The sequence below is a fragment of the Protomyctophum bolini genome (genome assembly GCF_963924005.1).
Source record: "Protomyctophum bolini genome assembly, chromosome: 18".
Lineage (NCBI taxonomy): Eukaryota > Metazoa > Chordata > Actinopteri > Myctophiformes > Myctophidae > Protomyctophum > Protomyctophum bolini.
In genome coordinates, this window is record NC_137879.1 from 12,399,052 (window position 1) to 12,421,889 (window position 22,838).

At 42.9% G+C, this 22,838-nt stretch overlaps 3 protein-coding genes across 3 annotated transcripts in view; all 3 read left to right on the forward strand.

The window, feature by feature from the left end:
- The window catches only part of abca5 (ATP-binding cassette, sub-family A (ABC1), member 5), a 35,391-nt gene extending 25,097 nt beyond the window's left edge, over positions 1–10,294 (forward strand). The window contains exons 25-38 of the mRNA XM_080789518.1: positions 371–508; positions 1,053–1,121; positions 1,252–1,343; positions 1,791–1,914; positions 2,787–2,904; positions 2,992–3,083; positions 3,369–3,544; positions 4,097–4,172; positions 4,580–4,674; positions 4,772–4,891; positions 5,699–5,851; positions 6,225–6,304; positions 6,519–6,574; positions 6,953–10,294. Of these exons, the coding sequence (XP_080645644.1) occupies positions 371–508; positions 1,053–1,121; positions 1,252–1,343; positions 1,791–1,914; positions 2,787–2,904; positions 2,992–3,083; positions 3,369–3,544; positions 4,097–4,172; positions 4,580–4,674; positions 4,772–4,891; positions 5,699–5,851; positions 6,225–6,304; positions 6,519–6,574; positions 6,953–7,093 (1,530 nt within the window). The 3' untranslated portion in view covers positions 7,094–10,294. The remainder of the gene's footprint in view (positions 1–370; positions 509–1,052; positions 1,122–1,251; positions 1,344–1,790; positions 1,915–2,786; positions 2,905–2,991; positions 3,084–3,368; positions 3,545–4,096; positions 4,173–4,579; positions 4,675–4,771; positions 4,892–5,698; positions 5,852–6,224; positions 6,305–6,518; positions 6,575–6,952) is intronic.
- Positions 10,295–12,480: 2,186 nt separating this feature from the next.
- Positions 12,481–19,356, forward strand: chmp6b (charged multivesicular body protein 6b). The gene is made up of 8 exons (XM_080788561.1): positions 12,481–12,690; positions 13,495–13,604; positions 14,046–14,133; positions 14,251–14,337; positions 14,707–14,772; positions 14,925–15,005; positions 16,148–16,220; positions 17,508–19,356. Exons 1-8 carry the CDS (start codon positions 12,625–12,627, stop codon positions 17,555–17,557), a joined length of 621 nt encoding a protein of 206 aa, XP_080644687.1. The 5' UTR covers positions 12,481–12,624; the 3' UTR covers positions 17,558–19,356.
- A 2,757-nt stretch (positions 19,357–22,113) lies between these two features.
- The window catches only part of baiap2b (BAR/IMD domain containing adaptor protein 2b), an 81,819-nt gene continuing 81,094 nt past the window's right edge, over positions 22,114–22,838 (forward strand). The window contains exon 1 of the mRNA XM_080788531.1: positions 22,114–22,515. Coding sequence (XP_080644657.1) covers positions 22,468–22,515 — 48 coding nt within the window. The 5' untranslated portion in view covers positions 22,114–22,467. The remainder of the gene's footprint in view (positions 22,516–22,838) is intronic.

The following is a 22,838-nucleotide window of genomic DNA, read 5'->3' on the forward strand; positions in this document are numbered from 1 at the left end:
GTTCTTCTTTTTTTTTTTAATAGCAGACCTACAAGCTTGTAGAGCACCACTCGGTGGCGCGCTATGAGCTTGTAGATCTGCTATTTTTCAATAGCTAAAGCATAACATAATGCTAACACCAAAAGGGGTTCCCGCCCCAAAATGGGTTAAAGGTGTGTGTAGTGTAGTATCTGCTTCCCTGGTCCAGCTGTCATTAATGAATGTGTTGTCCGTCCTGTCCTTTTAAAGGTGTGTGTAGTGTCTGCTTCCCTGGTCCAGCTGTCATTAATGAATGTGTTGTCCAACCTGTTCTTTTAAAGGTGTGTGTAGTGTCTGCTTCCCTGGTCCAGCTGTCATTAATGAATGTGTTGTCCAACCTGTTCTTTTAAAGGTGTGTGTAGTGTCTGCTTCCCTGGTCCAGCTGTCGTTTGTCAACGACAACCCGAGCCTGACGCGGAACCTGCACAACGCGCTGTGTTTCTTCAACCCTCTGTATCCTCTCATGGGCTGCCTCAACTGCATCACCAAGGTAGGCCCGCCTCTCAGTCCCTCCTGCACCGTTCTACAGTGTATTCATCACCAAGGTAGGCCCGCCTCTCAGTCCCTCCTGCACCGTTCTACAGTGTATTCATCACCAAGGTAGGCCCGCCTCTCAGTCCCTCCTGCACCGTTCTACTGTGTATTCATCACCAAGGTAGGCCCGCCTCTCAGTCCCTCCTGCACCGTTCTACAGTGTATTCAGCACACTGCACCTTATAGTCAGTACTTTGTTATACAAGGAGTAGTGAAAATAGCACAGATTCTTGGCCGATACCGATGTTTAAAATAACTATTTATCCGATAGCCGATACTGATAGGAAAATCAGTGTGGCCAAGTGCAAATCTGCCAAACGCATAATGTAGCGCTTAGAAATAAAGGACAGAGTCGATTTCCGGTGGTCCCCCAAACTGTTGTGTGTGTGTGTGTGTGTGTGTGTGTGTGTGTGTGTGTGTGTGTGTGTGTGTGTGAGTTGGAGAGATACATTCCCAGACTGTACTACAGACCCTCTGTGACGTTTGTCTTTCTCCTCCAGGCTACCTTCCTGCCGTCACTCTACGAAGAGAACTTCCTGTGGAAGAACCTGCTCATCGCTGTCGTGGCCGTACGTACTAGGACACTACATCAAAACATTGACAACACGTGCTGTAGAAGGACACGTTGAGACTGTGTGTGTGTGTGTGTGTGTGCGTGTGTGTGTGCGTGCGCGTGTGCGTGTGCGTGTGTGTGTGTAGCCCTATCTTCAGTGCATCCTGCTGCTGTTCCTGCTTCGCTGGCTGGAGATCCGCTATGGAGGAAGGACCATGAAGAACGACCAGTTCTGCAGGTGATTCTGTACTATAATAATCTTAATACATTTATCAATGTACTTTAAATGGCTGTTTATTTACCAATAATTAATGACTTCACAGCCTGACAAAAGCAATTTATTAAGAATAAAATAACTATAAACCAAATTAGAGTGAATTGATTTGAATGCTTATTTCCCTTTTTGAGGGGTGCTAACCCCCCAGGTGCTTTGTCTGTATGTGTGAACACAAACATTGGCTGATGATTGGCTGATCACCCCATAGCATGCCATTTGATTGGCTGAGCAAAGTACATATTGAGGATAAAGGTGAGGGCAGAAAAGAGAAGACGCCAAAAAGTGATTGGCCGAATGACATTTGGGATGATATGATTGGCTGAGCACGGAATGTGATGTATGATGATGTATGACAAGAGCGCCCACTCTCACTCACTCACTTCACACATGTGTGATTCTTTTTTGAAGGATCTCATCGAAGGGGAAGACCAAAGTGGAGAGGAACCCAGAGGATGGCTTGAAGGAGGATGAGGATGTACAGATGGAGAAGGCCAGGGTCAGGGAGGCCATCACCTGTCAGTGCTGTGAGGAGGTAAGTCGTGCTTGGCAAATGACAGTTTTCTGAAAGTCCTATGTAGATGTAGAAGTCCTTTCTACATCAGTGGTTCCCAAATAATATCTGTGTTTGGCCGCCGACCCCCATCTCAAAATATGTTGTTCCAGGGACCTCCCAGAATACATTTTTGAGTTAAACACGTTCGCTGTGGAAGAATATACATTCAAAGATTTGCACCACATTTTCACGATAAAATAAAATAAAGTAGATCTACAAGCTCATAGTGTGGCACTCGATGCAGCGCCATGAGCTTGTATTTTTCAATAGCTAAAGTATAAAATAACGGTTAATGTGGTTAAAGGAGCAGGGATTTGGGTGATTTGGAAAACCACCCGGTCCGCCCCGGTAACAAAATGTGCACATAGGGGGAAGTGCAACAGGCCAACAGCATGAGCACCAAGTCCCGCCCCCACTCGATCATGATTGGAGGAAGGCCCCTCTCATCCTGATTGGATGAAGGCTTTGCCACCCGCCACCAAAACTGAAACTAGGGCTTTTGACCCCAGGGGCTCACTGGGGACAGGTATGAACTCCTTTATATGGTCAGCACACTCTATAGTAGATAGATTATCAAAAAAAAAAAAAGTGATATTTGAATGAAGTTAAATCACTGCGTTCCAGTGAGTTTCTCAATTTCATACGGCTTGTGCACTCAAGACAAGCAGTCAGTTACTGTGAGAAAGTGTACCGATCTTAATGTTTCTCACTACATGCCCATGCACTCGATTGATCCGACCACTTCTGACACTAGACCTTTTCAACTCTAAAGCGGCATTACAGTGTGCAGGCTGTGCTTTATCCTACAATCTAATCTAATTCATGTAATCTAATATATCGCCTTTTCTCAGAAACCCGTGGTGGTTGTGAGCAACTTGAGGAAGCAGTACAAGGGCAGGAGGGAAGGATTTTCTTTGACCAAGAGGAGGAAAGTGGCCACGAAAAATATCTCTTTCTGTGTTCGCAAAGGTACGTTCAGAGGACACTGATAGACAGACATGTTGCGCATATTTCACAATTCCTGATTCACAAATGTTGTCCCTGATGTTCCTTCAGGTGAAGTTCTTGGTTTGCTGGGGCCAAACGGAGCGGGGAAGAGCACCGTTATGCACATGTTGGCTGGTGACACAGACCCTACGGCTGGTCAGGTAATGTTGTCTTTTCAAAGATTTGCGCTCCATTTTCACGATTTTTCAAACAATAGCAGATCTACAAGCTCGATGAACCTCCCTCCCCACTAGGTGCAGATGGGTGACTAGTACAGTACAGAGTTGAAATGATGAACCCTCCCTCCCTCCCCACTAGGTGCAGATGGGTGACTAGTACAGTACAGAGTTGAAATGATGAACCCTCCCTCCCTCCCCACTAGGTGCAGATGGGTGACTAGTACAGTACAGAGTTGAAATGATGAACCCTCCCTCCCTCCCCACTAGGTGCTGATGGGGGACTACAGCACAGAGTTCCGTCCCGTGGACAATCCCCTGGAGCACGTGGGCTACTGCCCACAGGTCAACCCTCTGTGGCCCAGGATCACCTTACAGGAGCACCTGGAGATCTACGCTGCCATCAAGGGCATCCGGGCACAGGAGGTGCCAGGTATCATTGAGCGGTATGTTGTTAATGCCCCGCTCACTCACTGGCACTAATGGAACTATCCATTTTCCTCTGCAAAACTGTCTTCATCACAGGTCTGTCTGTGTCAGTGGTTCTTAACCAGTGGTCCGGGGACCACCGTTGGTCCTTGAGGGGGTTCCAGGTGGTCTCCAGTTAAACTTAAATGATGGAGAGTTGGTAACAAAATTGACCCTTATGTAGATCTTTAACTCTTGAGAGTGTAAAATGAAACCATTTTATGCTCTCAAGAGTCAAATGATTGTCAAACATCTGCATTAATTCATTTAAGTCTATGCAATTAGAGAACGTAGAAGAATTGTTATTTTGATCAACATTTGCCTGTTGTCTCTCCTATGGTAACGACATCAATACAGCTTGGAAATGTGTACAAGATCTTATCCAACGACAACAAAATACTTTGTGTGTGAGAGGCTAAATCTCATCAAATGGTGGTCTGTGACATCTAATGTTGAATAAATAATGGTCCTTGATGTGAAAAGGGTTGAAAAGGGTTTGCACTTAGTGACAGGTGTTCTTTTCTCTCCAGTGTTGTCAATGCTCTAGAGCTGAAGGACCACCTGAACAAGCAAGCCAAGACACTGTCTGCAGGGATCAAGAGGAAGGTGAGAAGAGCTTCTTCCCGATAGCTCTTCTGCATAGATTGTTACTTCTTTTTTTGCTCATCAAGGTCCTTTTTTGCATTATACACAAAAAACGACAAAATGCCCTCAGACCTGTAAAACAAAACCCATCAAAAACAAGACGAGAACAAAACATGCGTGGTATGAATAAAATGTCCAAGTTGTGCGACATCTGTGCACAACTAATAAAACATTATTTTACTCCCACGGCCATCCAGACACCTTTCAGCTTTTGACCTCTAGAGAAGACAAAATAATTTATTTTATTTGTTCATTGTGTACAATTCATTGAGTTCTTTTGAACATTTCCCATGTGCAAATTCACACATTCACAGATTAATCATTGCTGCATTTCTGTGGCTGACCCGCCTGTTGTGTCTTGTTTCCAGCTGTGCTTTGCTCTGAGCATGCTGGGTAACCCTCAGATTGTGTTACTGGACGAGCCCTCGACGGGCATGGATCCCAAGTCTAAACAGCGCATGTGGTGAGACCATAAAAGCTCTTTAAGGAAGGTGTCCAGATGTTGACCTGTTGTTACCAACTCTAAAAACGGCTGTATCATCTCTCCCTCTTGTGTGCAGGAGGGCAATTCGTGCTGCTTTCAAGAACAAACAGCGGGGAGCCATCCTGACCACCCACTACATGGAGGAGGCAGAGGCCGTGTGTGACCGCGTAGCCATTATGGTGTCTGGTCAGCTGAGGTTAGAGCATCATTGCATGTGTGTAACAGAGTGGCTCACAGGTCTAATATCTCCCCTACCGTGTCTGGTCAGCTGAGGTTAGAGCATCATTGCATGTGTGACAGAGTGGCTCACAGGTCTAATATCTCCCCTACGGTGTCTGGTCAGCTGAGGTTAGAGCATCATTGGATGTGTGTAACAGAGTGGCTCACAGGTCTAATATCTCCCCTACGGTGTCTGGTCAGCTGAGGTTAGTGCATGATGTGTAACAGAGTGGCACATAGCCTCAGCCTGATGTCTAATAATAACAAGTCTAATATCTCCCCTGAGCCATATGCAGGCAATTGCTTTTGGCTTAGTGGTTAAGACGTTGGCTTTCCGACGCAGGAGACCCGGGCACAATTCCCGGGTGTTACAGACGCACACAAGCGAGCCGAACACAGCCGATCGAGTATAGGTTAAAGTATCTGAATCGGGCTTAACAGTTGCAGGCATGCTTTTGTAAGATGGAATGAACTCCCCATTGCAATCAGAACGGCAGACATAGCGCTCTATAGTGTATACTCATAGCCTCACTGTACAGGTATTCTACTGTTAGACAGATGTTAGGTTCTGAGCTTGTTTATGATTCTTGATGACTATGTATTTGATGTCATTACCATGTGTTGTTCTTGCTTACTGTAAATCGCTCTGGATTAAGAGCGTCTGCTAAATGCCTAAATTGTAACATACATGCTAGCTAGCTCTCGGTTAGTAGTTAATTTGGCAGCATGTTAAACTTGTCGTGGTTTTAACAGAGATAACAACATGAGCACTTCTCTCCGTCAGGTGTATCGGCTCCATCCAACACCTGAAAGGGAAGTATGGCCGAGGCTACAGCCTGGAAGTGAAGCTCAGAGAGGAGCTGACGGGTCTGCAACAAGTGGCACTGCTGCACAAGGAGATCCTCCGAATCTTCCCTCATGCTGCCCGACAGGAGAGGTGAGACCAAGTCCTAATTTATGCCATTATCCCATTCTGACCTGAGATCAGATTCATACGAGGTTTCCACTGGACACACACTGGTCTGATCAACCCATTCTGACCTGAGATCAGATTCTAAAAATGTCAGTCGTTCTTCGATTTTTCAAAAATAGCAGACCTACAAGCTCGTAGCGCGCCACTCGGTGGCACGCTATGAGCTTGTAGATCTGCTATTTTTCAATAGCTAAAGCCTGACATGATGCTAACACCAAAAGGGGTTCCCGGTCAGAATGGGTTAAATACTGTATATAAATTAGATATAACTTTGTATGTGTGTGTGTCTGTTTTCTAACCAAAATTGTCTTCACTTTTATTCGGCACCGTGTTGCAGCTTTGCCACGCTGATGGTTTACAAGATCCCCATGGAAGACGTTAAATCACTGTCCACGGCATTCTCTCAGCTCGAGAGTGGTAAGTGATCTCTCTCTCTCACACACACACACACACACACGCGCGCGCGCGCGCGCGCGCACGCACACAAGCACGCACGCTTGCTCGCACTCACACAAATGTACACACATACACAAACACATTCATTCACTAGTCATCTGGCTTATGCGTACCGACTCAATTTAATGGATATTTTGATAGATTAATCATGTGTGTCTTTTCTTTTCACCTCCAGCAAAGCAAAGCTTCAACTTTGAAGGGTACAACTTTTCACAGTCTACGTTAGAGCAGGTACGTTCCAGTTGTTCGGAGACATCCGATGTGGCGTTGGTTGCGTTGTCCGACTATTACTAACCCTAAATCTAACCCTAATCTCATTCTTAACCGGCCACGTAAATCCCCTAACCTCACATCAGTCTTAACCGGCCACGCAAGTCAGTTTCACAATGTTTCCTAATCGCAGCTAGTATACATGCAGTACAGTAGGCTCCTGGCGAGCCTGCTGGCTCCATTGCATTCGAGTGATAATAACCTACTGGTGATTATCAGTTGTTAACAATTAAAGCGGGTGTTTCAATTAGGTCAACATCACCTGCTGTAACACTCGCTAAACCTCCTCCTTCCTTCCGCTCCTCCCTCCGTCCGTCCGTCCGTCCGTCCGTCCTCCAGGTGTTCATGGAGTTTGCCAAGGAGCAGGACAACGAGGAGGAGGAGGTGGGCTCTCAGAGCACCACCTTCCAGTGGCAGAGGCTGCGTCAGGACGGCCCCGCGCCCACCAACCACACGGACAGCATCGTACACCAGCTGTGATCCCCCGTCCACCCACCAGGGGGATGGCGGCGGCCATCAACTAATACTGACCAGCCGGGTGCAGCTGCCTGCCAGCGGGGCACGACCACATGCTATAGCACTACTCGCCCCGCTCCACACGCGCCTAGCACCCACCACCCCCTCCGTGTGGACGAGACACACCTCTTCTTCTACGGGGCTGGACCCTGGCTGGAGGGAATGGTGACGGTATCACTACATGGGGCCGATCTGTGTGTGTGTGTGTGTGTGTGTGTGTGTGTGTGTGTGTGCGTGCGTGCGTGTTGGGGTGGTATTAAGGCTCCCTGTCTGCGGGGCTGAGGTGCTTGCGTCGTCTATAACCCGTGTATGAAGGGTGCTCTCTTTCTCTCTCTGTGTTTTCTGACTTGCACTGACCGAGGAGCCTACAGACGATTCACTAACTAACGCGATACCTACTTTTTTTATTATCTTCACGCGGAGTTGGGAAAAATATATCTTTGCTGTTGTGCGTGCAGAAACCTCATATCTCCATATTTTAGGTTTTTGAGAGTTTTTCTTCCGTAAATTAATGCCCTACTACTTGATCATCCTAAGCATCACACAAAAGCTGCAAAAAAACTGTTTTGGACATATGAGTTTTCCACCCGATCGAGAAAATAAATATATATATATAAAGTGTACATGTGTATATATAAATACACACACGATAATTTATCATTTGTAAACCTTTCCATCCATTCTCCACATTACAGTAAGCGTGTCAGCCATTGTTTTTGTGAAACTCTATAGTGGTTTATTCGTAGGTGTTTATTAAAAAACTACCAGTAGTGGGAACTGTTCACTATGGAACCAAAGCAGCACATTTCTAAACTACACACTACACACTCATACACTACACACTCATACTCTACACACTCATACACTCCTGTGCACACTAGTGTGAGAGGCACTTTTCTTTGTCGTATCGGTAGCATGTGGATAAAACTGCGTAATATCTCTAATGCGTTCGCACGGGCAGATGCAAAGATACAGTCTACCATTCATTGTCAATGGAAGCCAGCGACGTGAAGCTACCAAGCAAATCTGACATTTGTAGCTGCTGCAAAAGATACAAAGCTAAGCTGAGCTGGGGGTCAACTTCCAGATGCAAAGCTACAACTGTAGCTGCAATTTCATTTTTATAACCCCTCCTGCCTTTTTTCACCCTGTTCCGGCTGACAAAAAACTTGACTTCTAGTCTGTTTCCATTGTTTCCAGTGCATATTAATAATGCCTAGGTCCAAAAGGGCTCGCAGTTGAGACTCCATGCTAGATTGTTGTCGTTGTTTTTCAATCATTACGGACGCACGCTTGATGACCTCAAAGACCATCTGAGCAACAGATGTACAAAGCAACAAATATGCTGTGATATTTGCATCTTTGCATATGCCTCGTGTGAACGCCCCGCCAATGGAAGGAGGCAGAGTGCATATGCCCATTTGCTGCACAGATGCATGAAGCATACCGTTGTGGAGGAGAGATGCCATTTTATGTTGTACAGGAATAAGAGTACCCCTTCTCACAGTAGCCCCCACCCCTAGAGTGTCCCCCAAATGAAGTACTGGTGAACGCCTCATGGCTCAGCAAAGATGTCGCTACTTCTTGTTTTTCTCTGAGCTTGGACATAATTTCCTCTCCTCTTTCATTACTCCCAGCATGCATGCTGAAGAAGGAAGTCTTTTAGAATGTGACAGCTGGACATTCATTGGGTGATGTTTTATTTTGGACATGTGCCCACTGCCCCGTGGCCTTTCTCTCTGTAGGTTTAAGCTTCAGAATTTAAATTGCCTGATAATGTAGTCTAGATAGAATAATGCACTCCAGTAGTACACGTAGCACGCCATTCTCATCAAACACTCGGCACGGGCACTGGCCTCAGACGTGGCAGGCAGCTGTGTCACATTTGAATCGATATATGTATGTATGTATGTACATACGGTAATTGTATGTATGTATATACATACGGTAATTTTCTTTTTTCTCAATCAAGTTTTATGGGGCTGTGGATATTTCTGACCTTAGATTGTGAATGTATGTTGGGCCTCCAAAGAGAAGGGCGGGAGTGGAGTTGTTGTGGCTATAACTGCATCATAATACTGGTATGGAAAGAAGTCTATGGAGCTCCAATGTCACTCTTAAACCTGATTTGTACTTGGTTGTGTGCCGGTGCCGTCCACCGAAGATGGCAGGGCTATACAAGCTCACAACGTGTCACGTTGAGATGCGTTGTGAGCTTGTAGATTGATGTTTTTGGTGCGTGACACCGTAAAGGCCTATTCATACTCCAGTTTTAGGTGATAAGGTGACCACCGAAAGCTACAACATGACACTACGCCGCGGTGATAAGCGACTCGCAGCTCACCCAAACGCATCTCTCTGTTTTTACTAACCAATGTTTCGGTGATCACCTCATCACCTAAATGGATTATAAGACAGGCTTTACACTTTGGTGCCACTTTTATTCATAGAAAGACCATTTGTTAGATTCCTCTCTAGCCTATTTAGTGTGTTTATTGTATACAGTATGTATGTGTTTGTACAGGTGGTGACTATTTGCGTGGGGGGTGAGTGGGATGGTAGGGGTATATGCCTGTATAGGCTAGTACTACCAGCCTGTATAGATACCGAAAATGCATTTTTGGTGCAATATCTGCAACCCGTTGAATTGTAATTTAACCTAACCTATTATTATATGCAGGTGAGTAGGTGTTGTTAGGAATTTCAAGTGTTAAGTATTCACTTGAATGAATCTGTTTTTTTACACATGCTGCATTTGCCAGTCCTTAAAAAGTATGACAATTATTGCCTCTGGCTTTCCGCAGCAGAGCAGATACGATTTACATTATGAAGTGGCGTCCATTTGGTTCCATTTGTACACTCGGAGTGAGTGAATTTGGAAGCTACAATCAATACGTTTTACGTCCTGTCACGACTTATAGAGAGGTAGTAATTGAAACGGTAATCTGGTCATTCGAACCTGCGGTCTCTGGGAAAACCAAACAATCTACTGCTCAGACAAGAGGGAATCTGCCCTTGGCCTGCTGGGACGATATTGAGCTTATTAGCTTCAGGCAGGGCTGCTTGTGCTTCCAGACACCACCAGGGTCTACATTTCTCAATGGAGTGAATGGAACACCTCCAACCACTGCAGATGTGCTAGAATAGATATTGTATTAATGTACTCTACCATAGAGATTGGTTTAAAAAAGAAGAAAAAAAATATATATACATTTTTTTATTAATTAATATAAGTTCCGGATCGCAGCTTTAACACTAACGATTTTACTGTGTACACACCTGTCTCTTAAAGCAAAAAATCTTTCTTTGTGCATCAAACTCCCAACATTTCAAATGCCAACACTGACTTGTACTAGTTGTCCTAGTATCCTAAAAATCATTCATTTAAGTCTGGGTCTTTTTTTTTTTAAATAATTATTACAAGTGTTTGGGTTAAGTGGTTTAGAATGTGTTTTTGTTTAATGGATTTTATGGGCTCTTATTTTTATTTTATTTTTACTGTCACTGATGAGCGAAGAGAAGTTATTTTTACTACCCTTAACCACTTAACCCTTATATACTTGTTGTACATCAAATAGTGAAAACTATTTTAGCCGAATGTTCGATTATTATTTCCCCCCGAATGTTTGCCTATTAGGACAGGGACACTAGAATGCATGTGGTTAGGCATCCCATTGTGTCATGCTGAAGTCATGTTTTAGCACATTTTCAAACAAGTTGTCTGGTTATGAATATTCTGAGATGGATGTTTGTCTTCAAACATATTGCTTTTTTTTTCCTTCAATGTTTTATTTTCTATTTTGGAAACATCTATTTAAACATTTGTACTAATTTGTCACGAGGTAGTTTGTATCAAGTTAATATAACAGAGGTGTTTGGGGGACAGTTTCCAAAAGATCATTTATTTAACCTCACACACACAAGTGAGGAAGTTGAATTACCTTTATTTTACTTGAGATATGTATATATATTTTTGCATACATGTAGCCTTGTGCACTTGAATGTGGCACATACATAGAGTAGACCAGTGGTTCTCAAAGTGGGATCTGGGGACCCCCAGGGGTCCTTGAGGGAGGTCCCTAGCTAAATGATGAGATAGTATAGCAACCAAATGGACCCTTATGGGTCTGAATAACTCTTAACAGGTCCATTTGGTTCCATTTGAACCCTCTCTGAGTTAAATTTACATTTATTTTACAATATAAATTGGGGCCCCAGAGATAGAAATAGGGATTTCTATCATTTCTACATATAATGGGGATTCGTAGCCTAATGCATGTCAAATGGGGGTCCTCGAAATTAAAATGGTTGAGAATCACCGCTAGAACCGTAAAAATCTTCTCTAAACTCTAATGGGGCTCATTGACATAAAAATGTTTGAGAACCACTGGAGCAGACTAACTTTCTTACAGTTGGGTTGGTATTTGCGTGTGACTGGGATAGGTGAGAGATGGTTACTCTGACAGTGTACACTACATACAGATACTGTGTAGAAGATACATGCATGGGGTTATCACTACAAACATTTATTTAATATGAATGTTGTCAACTACTGCAATATCCATGTGTTTGTTGTGGTTTTAAGTGTCATTCACAGTCAAATGTAGCCATCTAAAATAACATCTGCTTTCTTTTTGCACTTTTCTAATACCGGCTACCAGATTGGGAAAAAATAAATATATTTCAGCCTAGAGTCTTTCACCTGGAACAGATTTTTGGCTCTGTATATAATTATAGACATTTGATATGGCAATCTTTGTTTTTGTTTTTGTTTATTTCCCCGGTGGTGGTATAATTGCACTATTTCTGGGAAATGTTAAACCTTTTCTGTATATTATGCAATCTTTGTAAGATTATTTATGCACTGATTTTACTTTATAAAGACTGTGTGGTCTAGCAGTGTGCTGTGATTTGCTCCTACAACGCCCCTATTGAAAATGAACACAGACGGGTCGTAATTAAATTCTCCCCTACCCCTATGCCACATTCTCATGAATAAAATATTAAATAAAATATAGTCTTTATCTTTTTATTATTATTACTTTTTACTCTGTCATAGTGAGTAAATTGTTTGAATTGTGCCCACCAGGGTCATCAGACAGGTATCCCCTATTTTATAAAAGGTAGGAGGGACCTGAAAGGGGCTATAGGTCATCAGGGGTCCAGTTGCACTGCAGGGTTTCCAGGGGGTCCTCAGCTAAATGATCCATGGTTAAGAACCAAATGGACCCTTATGGCCTTTTTTCATCATCATAAAGGAAAACAAAATCAAATGGGGAGCTGTAAGTCTTTCTTGCATGCATAGTTTGTCCCTCTCCAGCCTCCGTATTTCCTGATGTGGGTGTGGACCACAAACTAGTATGGACTCGGAGGCTAACCAGCAGTGATCTCTATTCGCAGGATTTGTATTCTAAACTAGTATTATTATTAATCCAGCGCAGTGTGCTTACATCTTTATTCAGATCTGTGTTTACTGGCTGTGATGCGGTGTCACTATGGGGAATATCTTTGGCAACAAGAAGAAACGTACACGAGTGACAGAGCAAGACAAGGCGATATTGGTGAGTGTGTTAGCTAGCTAGCCAGCGTTAGCTAAACTACTGTAACGTTACTGCACTGTACAGTATGTGTATGAGAAACTATAACTGCGCAACGAAAATATTCAGGATTTCTTTTTAAAATATAACTTATTGGTCTAAATCAGTGGTTCTCAAAGTGAGGTCCAGGCAGGGACCCTCAGGTTTTCTTAGATTACAGTAACGTACACCTACACTGTAGAAGAAGGGTAGAACGTCTGTGTCAGACTGTCACTGTGATCGTATACATGCATTTCATGTATTCCATGAAATGTAAGATCACAGACATTTTAGGGATGGATCCTTTACAGGTCTGTAACATCTACGAGTGTACAATTTGAACCAATAACGTCCCATTTGTACACTAGTTATGGTCATGGATGGTCCTGCATGGATATAATAATAATACTGTATAGCGGTGATTCTCTCAACCATTTTAATTTCAAGAACCATCAATTTGACATGCATTAGGCTGCCTGTACGTGCCCCTATTTATATTGTAAAATCAATGTTAATTTATAACTCTAGGAGTGTACAAATGGAACCGGGTCAATTGTTTCCATTGTTTCCACACACTCTGGGTCTCTCACAGACCAATAAGGGTCCATTGGTTCCTATATCTTAACTGTCTTATAATTTCTGGATACCTCTGGAACACCCTCAAGGACCCCACTTTGAGAACCACACTACTCTGAATGACAGGAACGGTACAGGCAGTCAGGCATTCAAGTATTGACTTGTCTTGTGTTATGCAGCATTATTATGTCTATCTTTCTTGTCTGATTTCAGCAACTGAAGCAACAGAGAGATAAGCTGAGGCAATATCAGAAGAGGATCAATCTGCACCTAGAGAAGGAGAGACTTCTAGCTAAACAGTTGCTGAAGAATGGAAAGAAAGAGTAAGAACAAAATCCCCATGTTAATAAGACAGTCATACATAATATACAGCCTCCTGTGACATCTCTGCTCCGATCGCGTAAGGGGAAATTATGAATATATCTCCACAATTTGTGTATGTCAAAACCCACATCCAAACTGTTCCTGTATGTGTGGGGAGGAAGGGGAGAATGTTTAGGGCTGTCACAAAGATGCAAAACGATATTATACTATATATCTGATTGACTTTTATACCACTTAAATGGTTTCTCCAGATCGGGTAAATTGCAGATCACTGATCAAGTCATTTGGAGTGAAAATCGGCCGATCACTGATCGGTGGCCGATCGATTGGAGCACCTCTAATTGGTTTGAAACTGAGTCCCTGTGCAGTCCGTGGGACAAAGTATTCTGATACCATTTCTGATTTGACCCTCATTGCATTATTTCCTTGTCTTCCTACAGAAAAGCGCTGCTCTTGCTGAAGAAGAAGCGCTACCAGGACCAGCTCCTCGACAAGACGGAGAACCAGATTAGTAACCTGGAGCGCATGGTATCTAAACTGACTAAAAAATAGCTAAAATAGCCGACATCGTGTCATTGGCATGCAATGCACCAACACTTTATTTGTCCACTTGCAAATTATGCAACTATTTCTCACTCAATACAGGTTCAAGATCTGGAATTCGTGCAGATTGAAGTCAAAGTCATCGAAGGACTGAAAGTGGGAAATGACTGTCTGAAGAAAATGCATGAGGTAGGCACAATTAATTGTTAATGAATTTGTTCCATACCATGCAATCCAGAGCAGTGGTTCTCAAACATTGTCATGTAAAGTAGGACCCCCACATTCATAATTATGTCTGGCCGTGGACCCTCAAAGTTGTTATGCCAGGGGACCCCCATTAGCTAAGATTTTTACAGATTTTGTCAACAAATTAAATGGGGCTTAAATGTTACCTTTTCTTAATTTTGCTGGGGACCACCTGTAACCCCCTCAAGGACCTCTGGGAGTCCCAGACCCCATTTTGAGAACCAGTGATCTAGTTCTAGGGTATGTCTCTCCTAACTGTGCTCTAAGAATGTCTACTTGCATACTGATGAGCTTTTGTTTTCCACAAACTAGGTAATGTCCATCGAAGAAGTGGAGCGGATCATGGATGAAACCCAGGATGCTATCGAGTACCAAAGGGTGAGGAGGACCCCACAAAATAACTTCAGAAACGCACCACATGCTTTCATTTTCATCTTGGTCTAACACTGATTGTCTGTAAATGGTATTTCGTTTGACATTGAAATGTGTTGGTTGTTTGTTTGCTGAGAGTTTGTTCTCTGTTCACACAGCAAATAGATGAGATGCTCGCAGGGTCTCTGACACAAGAGGATGAAGATGCTGTACTGGCTGAGCTGGAGGCGATCACTCAGGTCAGTGTGTTTCATGTAGGGATGTGGTGGACAAAATAAAATGTCTTGGTATTTTTGTCCAAATACTAAATACGTATCGATATTGTGACAATAAGTTTACTGAGCGGTTTCAGATTTAATGTCTGTCATCAGCCCTTATCAACACCATTCATTTCACCCAGTATGGACATTAATTGTAAGTCAGCTTCGCGATGTTTTCACTTTGGCGGCAGTCATTTCACTTCCCCATTTCCTAGTCACCCACTCACGGTAGGCAGTATGTGGAAATGTCCATACTGGCTTCATTGAATGGTCTTGATTAGAACATATTGGTGATTATAGGTTGATGACATTGGAAGCCGGTGATTTTTCTTTTTTCTTTTTAATCTTTCAAAAATAGCTACAATTAGCCATATCACAATATTACAATATACAAATACCCAGACGATATCTAGTCTCATATCAAGATAATATGGATATATTGGCCAGACCTATTTTCTAGTGAGATGTAAAAGTGTTGGGACAGACTTCCTTTGTGAACGAAGAACATTCAGTAATGGCCAAAAACAACTTACAGTTGAACTGGTTTTGGTGTGCTCAGAGATGACAAGAACAAGTACAGTATGCAGAATTGCAGATGTAATGCATGCCATGAATGGGCGACCAATGGTTTCAGAACACTACTGTGGTGTCAATTATCGATTAATTCATTTAAGGGGGGCAGTTTATAAACCAGCATTAATTCAGCATTACATTCACAGAAAAACACCCAATGATGGAACCGCAGACTTTTCGAAGAATTGTTACGTTTAATTGAAGAATTTCTTAACGGTCGATTAATCGATTAACTATTAACATCCCTACCCCATTCATCAGTGTTAATGAAGCACACTCAATACTCATGGCGAGTTCAAAGACAGCGGGGCTGACAGTCATCTGAAGAGTCTGTCCCATAAAGCATTAGGAATAACTTAAACCCTCTATACTTAGTTGATCGGGATCAACTGTACTTTGTCCGCTCTCTTTTTTCCCTTCTCCACCAAACCCTCTTGACTGTAATGATCATTTATTTACCTCTGCTGTTGTCTGTGCAGTGCTGCTGTTTGTCTATCCATAATGGATCCAGGCTCTGATGCTTTTTGGTGCGTTTTTTTTCCTTTCAGGGAGACGTGGAGCTTCCTGAGGTTCCCACGGACGAGCTGCCAGAAGTCCCAGAGGAAACAGAGGAGAGGCCAGGTATGTGTTTTAATCAGAAGTCCCAGAGGAAACAGAGGAGAGGCCAGGTATGTGTTTTAATCAGAAGTCCCAGAGGAAACAGAGGAGAGGCCAGATAAGTGTTTTAATCAGAAGTCCCAGATTTAACCGAGGAGAGGCCAGATAAGTGTTTTAATCAGAAGTCCCAGATTTAACCGAGGAGAGGCCAGATAAGTGTTTTAATCAGAAGTCCCAGATTTAACCGAGGAGAGGCCAGATAAGTGTTTTAATCAGAAGTCCCAGAGGAAACAGAGGAGAGGCCAGATAAGTGTTTTAATCAGAAGTCCCAGATTTGCTCTCCCCAGGTTGGCGGAGGGTGTGTAGAGCCCAGGATCACAGTAGATGATTGACACAGGGGTGAAAAATGGGTTACAAAATCGTGGGATAAAAAATTTTATATATAAAAAATAAAAATAAAGTCCCAGATTTAACCGAGGAGAGGCCAGATAAGTGTTTTAATCAGAGATCTTTGATATCGTCAGTCCTAAACGTTGACGTTACTCAGTGGTTGCTGACGCAGATATATTCACTATATTTATTCACTGTAAGATTATACAAAAATAAACAAATTAATAATAAACAGTCAGCGTAAAGCAGAAACAACAGTCTTCGCCCTCACACAGTCAGAACTCACACAGTTTGCCACAATTTCCTCAGCAACACCCGTGTAATTTCCCACTTTCAGTCCTTCGATGACTTTTACTTCAATCTGTGCGAATTCCAGATCTTGAACCTGTATTGAGTGAAAAATAGTTGCATCATTTGCAAGTGGACAAATAAAGTGTTGGTGCATTCATTGCATACCAATGACATGATGTCGGCTATTTTAGCTATTTTTGAGTACGTTTAGTCACCATGCGCTCCAGGTTGCTAATCTGGTTCTCCGTTTTGTTGAGGAGCTGGTCCTGGTAGCGCTTCTTCTTTAGCAAGAGCAGCGCTTTTCTGTAAAAAGACAAGGAAATAATGCAATGAGGGTCAAATCAGATGGCGGAGTTGGGCAGACCCAAATATAGAGATTTGCAGTACCGGTAGTCTAATCGGGAGGTGATAAATGCATGAGTGACTGTGACTAGGTCTGTATGGGTTAGAATGGGTATTTAGTTTGGCTATGGCTCTGAGCTGATAAAATAAAGGCAAAAAGCCCCAAAGAATATTGTTAACCAACACCTTCCTTGTGTTTGCTCTGGCCCCGGTCATGTGTGATGTCTGTCCGTAGCATCCGAGGCTAAACATGTCGCTGTGCTGCTTGTCAATCTGTCTTTGCTTCAGAGAGGGAGCGGCCAAGTAAGAAGCCCGAACGAGAGATGCTTGCTGCCTAGACGCATGCCTGGAAGTCCTCAGGTGACCTGGTGGCTCCTCTTCAACAAAAAACATTGCCTGGAGATCTGTCCGTTCGATGAAGACTGGACCTCCTCACAGCATCCAGGCAGCTACAGCCAGCATCTGGCCATGTAACATGCCTACCTGCCTACACTCCCTCTCTGGCCTCGGATATAATCCAGTTCTCCCTACAATGTATGGCTGGGGAAATAACTGGTCATCTATCAGTCAATTAGCTGCAGCGCCATATTGAAGGTATACAGGATTTCAGTAATTGTGCCTAAACCCCAACATCGTTATTTGATCTTTCTGTTTTGTGTTTAAACTTTTGTGAAGGACTGACTGATTATATTACTCACTTGATGAACTAACAAATCTATGCCACTTATTATTATTTCTCTGCTCATGTATGTGACTACAACATAAATTTTAACCTCACAATCAATCATGTCAGGATTGACATAACATAACTTTGATGTCGGGCAGAAATCTAACCTTCCATATTTCAACTTTCATCGTAAATGTATGCCATATTTTGTCATACTACAGTGTCACACAAAAGTAGCAAAAATAGCCAATCTACAAGATTTATTTTTGCAATTGGAAGTGGTTAAGTCTGTCTTTGGGTTTAATATATTAAACCAATGCAAAGTATTAACAAGAGCGTTTAACCAAATAACTACATTGTATCACAGGCAAAAAAAAAATCCCATTTCAGCTGACGATGATAGCATGTAGCGACTCTAGAGGCTGTGTCGATCGGCCATTTACGATTTTCACTCCAAATGACTCGATTAGTGATTGGTAATTTACCCGATCTGGAGAAACTGATCTAATACCATTTAAGTGGTGTAAAAGTCAATCAGATATTGTATAATATAGTTTTTCATCTTTGTGACAGGCCTAAACATTCTCCCCTTCCTCCCGACACACATATGAACAGTTTTGATGTGGGTTTGGACTATAATCTTTTATTATTATTATTATTTATTGGGCCCCAGACCCCCATAAGTGAAGATGTTTACGGATCTAGCAGTGATTTTCACTAGCTAGATTTATCCCTAGGGGCCCCCGGACCCCACTTTGAGAACCAGACTCATAAATGATCTGTCCTAGAACTTTGCATTGGAATGTTTGCGTAAGGATCTGTTTCACATAATGTTGACCCACTCACGCTGACCCTTTATGGAAAACAGCTTAACCAATCTAATTATCCACTCCCCTTATGGATTAGTTCTTTGTCATTAGAGAAAAGGCTAATCGTATTGTAATGTGAGGGAGGGGGGCTTACCTCTGTAAGAAAAAAAGATGGACACTAGCATCTGTCGAAGGTAATATCTCTGACCGACAACATCAAACCGACATGGTAATTGATGACAAAAGAGCATGAGCTCTTACCATATGAGTATTAAGAACATAGTTGGCAATTTACTGTATATCGCACCACATATCACTTGGGTAGACTTGTTTAACTGCAGCAAAACACACACTAAACAGATTGTTAACCTCACACCGTTGCATAAGACTTATGCTAATTCTTTATATGAGTGCGCCAGAGTACAATGGACTGTTCTGGAACATACAGGATCATTCTAACCCCTATATCTCTAATCTGTAGAATCAGGTTGTCAGGCAGACCGATTTGAAACACTCGTGTGATTACTAATTCTCTCACTCTGTGGAAGTCATTTCACAATTGGGACTATACGACAGACCAGTTTTATTTAAACTGGTTCGTTCAGAAAATGTACCTCTTTATTGTTATTCTCTAACAATTAAAAAATACATTTTTTTAAAATTGTCCTGCCCTTCATTCTTCCACTTGAGCTTGCCCTTGGTGAATTGTATTTGTTTGCCCACTAGGTGGCAGCCAATGACAATACACTATCAACTGCAAGGTGCAGCAGGTGGCTTGACCAGAGCTTTTAATGGTACTGTACTGACCTCTAGTATATACTTACTTACTATATTAAGGTTTTGGCCAATTAACCTATTCCATTTGAACTTCTCATGCGGTAAATGGTGTCAACGGGAGTTTGTGTGAAAAAAATCACACCCGTGTGAACTGAGTGGTGCACCCCCCCCACCTCTCTCTCTCTCATTAGCAGGCAACAGAGCAGCACTGTTTCTGGCGCCCCCTACTAATACTAATAAGTCATATACTGGTGCTCAGATACACATAGGCACGGTCACGGACATTGCTGGTTGTAGGAGTGGTTGCACCACTCAGAAACAGAAACCTTGACATTAAGATATTACTTTTAATGAGTTGCCATGCCCCCATTATCAGCGTGTGGTGGCTGGCTGATTGCTCACTGCCACTATGGGGGTGACGTGGGAGTGTTGGCGATGGATGCGTCGACTGCAGGGAGAAGAATGGAAAGAGGACTTTGTTGCCTTCATGATTCACTTTGAAAGCAGAGAGAGAGAGAGAGAGAGCCCTCAGCGTGAGAGAACTGCAATGAATAGGTAGGCTGTATAGAAGGCGTGGGATTATAGGCCACCTCTGCAGTGTAACTGAAAGGAGTTGTGTGTGTGTGTGTGTGTGTGTGCCAGTGGTGAAAACTTTGCACTGTAAAGTAACTAAGTACGTTTACTCAAGTACTGTACAAGTACAATTTTTAGATATTTGTACTTTACTACAGTACAAAACATGCAGTAACCACCTACAGTATATATTTCAGACATTTGAAAATAGCTGATCTACCTGTACAGTACAAGCTCACAATGTGTCGCAATGCGACACATTGTACTGTAGAGATCAGCTATAGCTATTGTCAAAGAACTTATAATGGGACATTCTATGTAAAGAATACATTTACTTTTGGTAGGCCTACTTTATGTACATTCTGATACCAATACTTTTGTAATTTACTGGAGTATTTTGAATTCCAGACTTGTACTTTTACTTAAGTAAAAAATGTAGTTGTACTTTTTCCACCACTGGTGTGTGTGTAGATGGGGTGGGGGGTGTGTGTGTGTAGATGGGGTGGGCTCTTGTGACAACCTACCTTCTGCCTCCACGGCCCAACCTCATCCTCCAATGAGGCAGGTCTGTGTGAGGGTTGAGGGTTCGCTGTAGAGACACGTGTTATTCCTTTATTTTTTTATCCATGTCTACTATTTCTTTCTCATTCTGTCTTCCACTCATCACATGCACGATCTTCACAGTTGCAGAACAGTGCATGTGGACTGTTCACACTAACTGCCCTGGCCTTGTTGAGTTTAGGTGACTTCAAGAATCAGCCTGTCAGTGTCAATATGCACCATTGACAATTTGACACAGTATATTGACATCACTGTAGCCTACATATTACACCTTAACATATAATAATGAAGTGTAGCCTAATATGCCCAAAACAAATCATAATGACTTTTCCAAAGACCAACCATGATTGATTTTCACTAACTCTGGATTTTGGTGACAAAATAGAAGTCTTCACATCTCTCTCACTGAACAATGGAAACATTTATCTTAGTAATGTAGGGTAGGTACGCTACACAATTTCAATCTCTTCTCGTGTAGTGAAATCTTCTCACACTAAAACACTGCCTGTAAATAAAACATGTAAATGACACGCTGCATGGATTCATGAATGGGAATGTAGAAATGTACAATCTCACAGTAAAAGTAAAATACCCAGGGTGATCTGATGGACCTTTGGTTCCATTCGTTAACTGTATTGTATTTTACTGCGTAGGGCTAGGTATTGTAGGTAACATTGGTTATATAACCTAGGTCAGTGGTTCCGAAACTTTTTCATGTCAAGGACCCCCAAAATGATACGCCTGCAGACCCCCATTTGAAAAGATAGGCCAAGGACCCCCATAAGAGAAGACTTTTTGCAGCTCTAGCAGTGATTTTCAACCATTTTCATTCATTTCAAGGACCCCCAGCTTGACATGCAGTGGCTACAGTCCCCTATTTAATGGCATTTATATCTCTGTACAAATGGGTCCAAAATTGGGGTTCCAGCCAGGTGGTGCCCAGCTAAATGATGGAGAGTTGGTAACCAAATAGACTAAATTTCATTTTACACTCTCAAGAGTTAATTATTGTTAAAAATCTGCATTAATTAATTTACAAGAAGTCTACACAATTAGTGAATGTAGAAGAATTGTTATTGTTGATCAACATTTGCCTAATTATGTTTCCTATGATACCACATCGATGCAGCATGGAATTGTGGACAAACAAAACATATTTCGTTTTGGGTCTGAGAGGCTAAATCTCATCAAATGGTGGTCCGTGGCTCAAAGCCTCAAATACAGAATAAATAAGGCAAGGTATAAAAAGGGTTGAAACCCCACTCGTTCATGGTTTTGCATGTATGGGGCACAGCACAGCAAGCAGCCGCAGCATCATTCAGGTTGGTATTATATGAATGATTTTTACGCAGAGGCGGAGAGGAGAGGGCGGCTATAATGTGGGCAGCAGCATGAAAGACATGGAGGCGTGGCTCGTTCAAATGGCACCACATAGGCGCTCTGAGAAGAATCTGTGAGAAGTGCGCCTCTGCTCTCATACAACCCACACACTCCTCCGACTCCGCCGACCGTGTGTGCCGTGCATAGAGTAGGGTGCCGTGCCCGTGCGTGGGACACACACCAGTGGGTGCAGTTAGTACGTGGAGCAGGGCTTTCCTTATAAAAGCAGGGATTCCACAGCTCGTCTCTCTCTCTCTCAGCTGAAGACTTCTAGTTCTACCACTGCTGCAGTAACAGTCACTTCCCCCACTACCACTGTCTACCACCACCACCACAAACTCTCTGGTTCATCTTCTTCAGTAATTTTAGTAGCATTTTAGTTGGGGGGATTGGGGGAAAGCTCCCCCCCACACACCCAGTCCAAGAAAGAGATCTTGTCTATGGTTGTTCTGGACTGGTTCTGGCCGACAGTTCTTCAAAGATGTCCCGGACCGACGAGGTGCACCGCATAACGGAGAATGTCTATAAGGTAAGATGATGAATCTTGATGCACGTCCAGTTCTCGTTCCGCTGACTCGGTGACAGTCAGACTCCCCATATGTTGCATAATAATAACAAAGTCGATTGTTAATTTAGTGACGGACCGTGACACCTGCTGCTTTTAGCTGCACCAGCACCATTGACATTATGTCGGGACGATTCGTCGTCGTAGGCTGATGAAACTTCTAAATGTCCCGTTTCGTTTGTCCAGCTGTTGTGCATTTTGGATTTGATTGCCTGCGATGCCGTTTAACATGACATGGCTTCACTTGACAGTCCACAGTGAATGGTGCAGCCAGTCTGTCCGGGCTG